This window comes from Frieseomelitta varia, unplaced genomic scaffold, assembly GCF_011392965.1.
Source record: "Frieseomelitta varia isolate USP_RPSP 00005682 unplaced genomic scaffold, Fvar_1.2 scaffold_139, whole genome shotgun sequence".
Classification (NCBI taxonomy): Eukaryota; Metazoa; Arthropoda; class Insecta; order Hymenoptera; family Apidae; genus Frieseomelitta; species Frieseomelitta varia.
In genome coordinates, this window is record NW_025109072.1 from 327,668 (window position 1) to 334,557 (window position 6,890).

The window sequence follows — 6,890 nt, forward strand, 5'->3', positions numbered from 1 at the left end:
ACTGCGAAAGCAGTGATGTTTTCTGTTATAATCGTGTTTCTGTTAAATACAACACCTTTCTTTCGGTGAAAGAAAGTTTGGGGATGTTTGTTAGATAGTGCGAGGTGATAGATTGGTAGACTCGTGTTCGTGGTTAATAAAGTTTATTTGACTAGGTTATACGAAGTTGCGCGGTGAACATGTAGCTCGAGTTATGTTCACGTCGTATGGCGGTGTCTTTATCAGTCACTTATGACTGTCCGAATTTCTCTGTCTTCGCTATTAGGAAAACTCGGTCCCCGTCTCGAACATCCCTAATTAGCTGAATCGTTTTTGAGCTTTAGCCAATTGAATTGTCACGAAATTGCGCCTATTCCTTGCGTCCGTGATGCGTTTTCTCTGAGAGTGGGGCTGCAATTTCGCCGGGACCGATTTCCCTGAATTGTATTTCCTCTGGACCTCACTTACTTTCTCCAAGTGAGTTTCCAGATGCCGATCTGGGCGGCCCTTAGGAGTCCTAGAGTTTACGACGCTTCGCAGAAATGCTATTGCGGCCGAATTTCTAAAACTATAAGTGCGGACGTCTGATCTTACGCACTGTAAAAACTAAACTTGTCCTTCGCAATTCAATAGCGTAGGCGACACGTGAGTCGTAAATTCTACTAACTTTTCTGTCTGAGAAAACGTTCTTTTCTCCGACATCTGCTGGTCGCTACAAAAGAAAAAATATCACGGATTTGGTAAAACAGCTGTATCGGGCGTCATTTTGGACGTCGATTTAGACAAACAGGACAAACAGTAATTTTCCACGTAAAGTTTGTGAAACATGTGTTACACGAAAACTAGAGCCAATCCAGAGAACAACATATTTGTAATCAAGAATTATTCAAAATCGACTCATAAATCTTTTGTGTGCTAGTCAATACGACCAATTCGAGTCTTTTCGTACGTCACGTGCTTCGTCGACGACAAATGATTAAAAGGAATTGATCACACAGGATACAGCGTGACGTTGGAAGCTGGGAGGTCGAAATCGCGCGAAAGCAAAGAACACGACATTGCCCGCGGTAATTAATCGAACGGCAAACGAATCGCGCGAATAATTATTCGATATTGTCGGGGAATTATGAAAATAGCCGAGTAATCACGGTGGTTCCTGTATTATTTCGCCTGCGGATCGTTTGTTTATTTTTAAGTATTATTGACCCTTGTCGGAGCCGTTTAACCCGTAATTGCACGTTCCCCTTTATCCCCGTAAATTCGGCAACAAACAAAAGCTCGAGATCGCGCGATATTAACCGATAAAATCCGAGACACGAGGGAAGTTTATGGAACGAATTATGGAATTTCAGCGCGATTCACGGCAGGCAATTACGACTGGAACGGTCGCATAAACGCGAGAAAGATCGAGTTCATAAATCGCGAGATCGCGGAGATAGATATGTAGATTTTACGGTCGTACCGAAGCCAGTACGCGGCGGTCTGTCTTTCGCTGCGATTTTTCCACGAAGCGGATTCCTCGCCGGCGAGGAACGGACGAAATTGAAGGGGAATCGATTCGCGAGATCAGTGAATCGATCATCTTCCGCTACGCAGAGATCTATAATAATAAATTCGTTCTTCTCGCTCGAGGACGAAGAATTGCACCAGCGATCAAAGGCGATCGAACGACGGCGTGGTTAATTGCTGGCGACGCGAAAAGCAAGCGTCGATCGTGTTTATCGCGTTTGAGATCTCGGTGGCGCGATCGTTTCGGACAGACACCGGTGACACACCGACCGCATAATTTAGTTGGCGGGACTGTACCGTTTCCAAAGGCGTTCGCGAGACAAACGGGATTTGCGAGCGGCCTTTAACCCCTTGAGCTTCTGTCGAGCATATACTCGTCGCGAAAAAGACGCGACATACAACAGACAGATTAACATCGTCGTTGAGATGGCGCGAACGAATTTGTTACACGATCTAACGAAATGTGAGAAGAACAGAGATGAAATATTGTCAAAAAAAATTGTCAAAATCGACGCGACGTCCTCGATTCTTCGCGAAAAATGACTTGGTAACACGAGATAAATTGAAACCTGTTTCTTTTTGCCCCTCCACGGTGAGCTTGTACTTATGTAAATCGCGGGAACGGAAACTCTCGTCGAGAGTTTTTAGATTCTTAGATTTTTTTTTTGGTCCCTGGTCGAACAGACAGAAAGTATCCAGGCTCCGTGTTTCGTACCAGTTCCTCTCACTCTGCTTTATTTCTCCTCCACTTGCGATAAACGTTCGCGGTACCGCATCGATGAACATTCGAACCGATCGAAAGTTCAAAGCCTGGTGAACCTTTCACGGCTCGCATTTGCAGTAATTGTCAATTTGCTCGTCACGATATATTTCGCGATCGATCGATATCGCGAAGGTCGATAAATTTTCAGCAAAAATCACCTCTCTTCCACTAAACGTCGCGGCGAATAAACCGTGACAGCGACGACAAATTGGAAAACAATGTACACAGCGGTTATAATGTGCGCGAGAGCGTTCCATACAGCTCCTGCATTATTGCGCTACGTTATTTTGTCCAAGAATCAATTTACGTTTCGATCTTTCCTTGGGCAATTGTTCCTTCATGACGATATGAGTGGAAAGAGGCAGAGAGTAATTAAACGTTTCTTTTTTTCTTTTTGATTTCGCAGGTGCTCGTGAGTTTTTCGGAGGACGCGGACAACGAGGCCGATGGATCGATTTGTGCAGAAAGCGGTAGCAACAATGTCCCGAATATGTATTCGAGCATGGACACCATACACATGGAAACGTTCTCATAGCATGGTGCCCGCCATCGATTTGGAATTTTTGTTTAATTTGCGTGTTTTTATACAGTTTACGAATCATTTATCAACACGTAGATCGTAGAGACTTCTGTGATAGCTTTATTTTTCGTTGTACAGCGCCATGTTGATCGGGCAAAGGGCTTTCAACTCTGCCTGTCGTTTCAGCTCGGGACGAGTGTTCACAATTGATTAATTACTGATTCGCGCGCAAATGTCGCGCGCGATATGAATTTTTATACAAAACTTTGATGTTTCGAAGGATGGTCCACTCGAAATGCTCCGTCGTGAAATTTATCGTGCGGTTGTGCGTTACCTACGTAATTGATTGATCGTTAATCCGGACGTGCGGCAATATTACTTTATAGGATGTGCGTTAATCGTTCGTCGCGTGCACGATGATCGTGGCTTTGATTCAAGTATGTAGCTTCTCGTTCGAAAATACAGAGGCACCGAGCTGATAAGTGCTTATTTCATCCAAGTGATAAAAGTTGGATCGTGTTGCATAAAGCGAAGAAATCAGGTCAGCCGTTCAAAAATTTCCACGCGGCCCGATAAATGCGTGATGTTCGTATCGCTGCTCTTCCTTGTGTACCAACACAAGTGCATCGACCAACTGTAGATATAACCATTACATAATAATGTTTGTAAGATTTTACGGTTTTTCACGTTATCAAGTATACGATTTTAGAGTTCCTTATTAAAAGAAAAAAGAAAAAAAAAAAAAAGGACGAAGTGATTAAACAAGTCTCGTAATATTCAATTTTCCAACGTCAAACATGTGGGAATGATGAAAAGGCAACGTCGAAGTTAATCAACGATATCTCTCTCGAGTGGCTGTAATTGATTTTCGCCGCTCTTTTTCTTAGAAGGAACTGTCGATGAAAAAGTTCGCGAAAAATCGATGAAATCACGCGCGAAATCACGTCGTAATTATTGTTTCTGTCCCGAGAGTCCCGTGCCGTTTATCGATTACGCCGGTGCAAACTGGTACACACGGGAACACGCCACGTTTCACACCGTTTCGAGATATAGGCCTTACGAGATTACGCATCCGTTATCGCGATCGTTATCAGCCACTGATAGCCGACATTGTACGGAGTTGTAAACCACAGAGTCGCGTGGACGATTCGAAACGCGTCGAATATCAAAAATACGTGTGCTGGTAACAATTCCAAACAAAAAAGAAAAAAAGAGAGAGAGAGAGGTCTGATGCAAACGATGCGTTTCATCGACGAGGCTCACGTCAGCCATCTTTCATCCCCTTCGAAATTACATGCTCGTCGGTGGATCTCGTCTGCCTGTCTACGGATTGTCTATGAGAGGCGAAATGTTCGCGCAAAATTGGGGGAATATTCGAATTTCTTCTCTCTGGCGGAGAATGGTCTCAACGATTTGATTCGTGCTCGGTGTTACTCCAGCGTCAACGGAATTTTCATCGGTGTCAGCGGAACGATCAAGTTGAGAGAGGAGATATTTGGGTGTACATATATTTCGTGGACATACACCGCGCGACACGGATTCGTTCGAGACGAGGCGTGCGATTTTCCCGGTTCAAGACTGGGAAGAGGCGTTTGTCTTCGTTCGTTCGCGTTCTATCGAGGAACGGGGTAATTGGCCGTGTATATTCGCGCGAAAGAGGCAGACAGAGAGAGAGAGAGAGAGAGAGAGATAGGTACGCTGATTAGAAGCGCGGAGGAATCGAGTCGATTTCCGGTCGTTCGGTGCACCGGTTTATATCGTATCGGCCGGCACTTTTACCGAATCGCAGTGGCGATTGTTTCCTCGAACAGTGGTCGGACTACCGTTTCATTTTATCGACCATCCTCTGTTTTTCAACTGTGTTTCGACGTTTCAAAGTTTGGTCGTTTTTAGGTCCGTTTTAGTCCTGTGACCAAAGTCGCGATACAACATACGATATAAATAGCCGGACGAACGAAATTCCCAACATTCAGCTCGGAATAATTTCGATTCGAGTGGAGCAGAGTTTACGATGGTTAGAGAACCAGGTGCAATTTCCCCGATTAAATAAACGTTGCGGCGCGGGATACACGCATGTTGTTGCCTTTTAAAGCAGAACGAGGCGGCGACAGAGTTGTCACGTGCAGAAAGCAACGGAGAAAAGCAACGAGAGAACGGAAATTATACCGATTGCGAGGGGAGGTACATATCTACGGTGGAATAAAATCGTTTCTCCACTCTGTTCGTTAATTACGGGACAATAATTTTATCGGACAAACTGCTGCTGCGCCATTATTCTTTTCGTGGCCGCGTACCGCGCCTCATTTTATTTACAATGGTGAGTATCCGCGGATTTGTCAGTTATCCGTAGGATGAGTGATATTGTTACGAGCAGTACCTCTCGATCGATGAAACACGAATCATCGTTATTCAGAGAAAGAGAGCGAGAATGCGAGAGAGAGAGAGAGAGAGAGACTTTTCACTTTTATAAGAACATTGTTCTCGTATTGAAATCGACTCACGTACATCCTCTTTTATTTTTCTCCTCTCGAGTGTCGTACCTATTCTTTGAAATTATATTCGCAGGGAATGTACTGCATTGTGCGAAATTTATGTGCATTCGGTTAGTGATTTATACGACTAAACGACTAAGCAATGACTACGACTCGACTGTGACTTTTCAACTCGGCTGTTCGGTTCTACTATCAATTTCATTTAACTGATTCTTTTTTCTTGGGTTGACCAAAAAGTAATTGCATTTTTTTTTTTTTTTTTTAATAGATGGACATGTATGAAGTAGCTTAACTTTAGATTCATTCTGTAATCTCATTGTTCAACAAAAGAAAAAAAAAAGGAAGGTTTCGTTAATAATTGTTTGATGTTTCAAGAAGGAAAATTTTTGTCCTATGTTGCTGTAATGCTTCCGGAAAAGGAAATAGAAAACGCTGTGCAAGCTCATAAAATATTATGCAGTGTGCACGGTGAAGAAGCTTTCAAACTACGGCACTGATTTATTAAATTTCACTGCTGATGAGAATATCAGATCGTCTTTTTTTTTCTTATCGAAAAAGATACGAACTTTTTTGAACGTGGTTGCCCATGAAAAAGGTAATCGAATGAAATGGTCAATATATCAATAAAGTTTTTGTTTCTCACGAAAAATTGGTCTTTTATTTGCACACAAAAAGAGTGCAGTTATTTTCTGACCAACCAAATACTATCAACTCAACTCATCTGACTTTAATACGATTCCTGACTTCTGATTTTTTATTTCTCTGTAACTCATTTTCGTTTTACATCCTCACATTCTTACTGAGCTCGATGGAATTGGGGCTTCTTCCAACATCTAAGTTTCTTCCATTACCTGGTCTCTTATATTACTATTATACTAATCTTACACGGTCTCTTATTATACTAATCTTACCACTAAACTCAAATTTATGTTACTACATGTTGAAAACTTCTCCGTGAAATGAAAGTCACTGCAGATAAAAGAAGAGAAACTAAAGAAATAATAGGTTCGCATTATATGATCGATTATTCTTTACACATGAAGTAAGTAATTGTAAAAGTTTCATATATTCATCAAAAAATTGCTTTTCTGAATTATATAATTATTACCTGTGAAGAACGTTTCTTGCGTTGCAACGATTAAAATCCTAACGTTAATAGTACACGTTTAGTAAATATTTCAATAAACTTAATATTTTCTGTAGTAATAAATAATCATCGAATAGTTTAAATGTTCCATATCGTATTTTCAATTTTGTATTACACTCGAAGTATTTGCTTTCTGTTTGTTAACTACAAGCGACATTCATCCATACCATACGTTTCTTCATTCAATATAAAAGATCGTACGTACATACATTGTCCGACCATGTTTTCCGCACTGTAATACGTATTTAACAATTGTTTAAAAAACGAAACAAAGAAGGCAAGTGGCGGACGACCCAATTCATTACGCAACCTGATACTTTAGCGCGAATCAAACAGTATAATTAAACTCCCGTCAACGTTATTAACGTCCAGTTGATCGAGGATTCGACTTGAATTAGCTCGAATATTAAGGAGGAATCGGATCGAATTGGCTACGTGACAAGACTCGGCTGCTCGCCGAGAATTTAGCAGAAGGGAAAA

The 6,890-nt window shown here is 41.8% G+C and overlaps 1 protein-coding gene across 4 annotated transcripts in view; it reads left to right on the plus strand.

The window, feature by feature from the left end:
- LOC122531776 overlaps positions 1 to 4,459 on the plus strand; it is a 38,894-nt gene extending 34,435 nt beyond the window's left edge. For all 4 annotated transcript variants that reach the window (XM_043659966.1, XM_043659973.1, XM_043659982.1 and 1 more), the window contains one exon: positions 2,658 to 4,459. In XM_043659966.1, the coding sequence (XP_043515901.1) occupies positions 2,658 to 2,786 (129 nt within the window). In that variant the 3' untranslated portion in view covers positions 2,787 to 4,459. The remainder of the gene's footprint in view (positions 1 to 2,657) is intronic.
- The last annotated feature ends 2,431 nt before the right edge of the window (positions 4,460 to 6,890 follow it).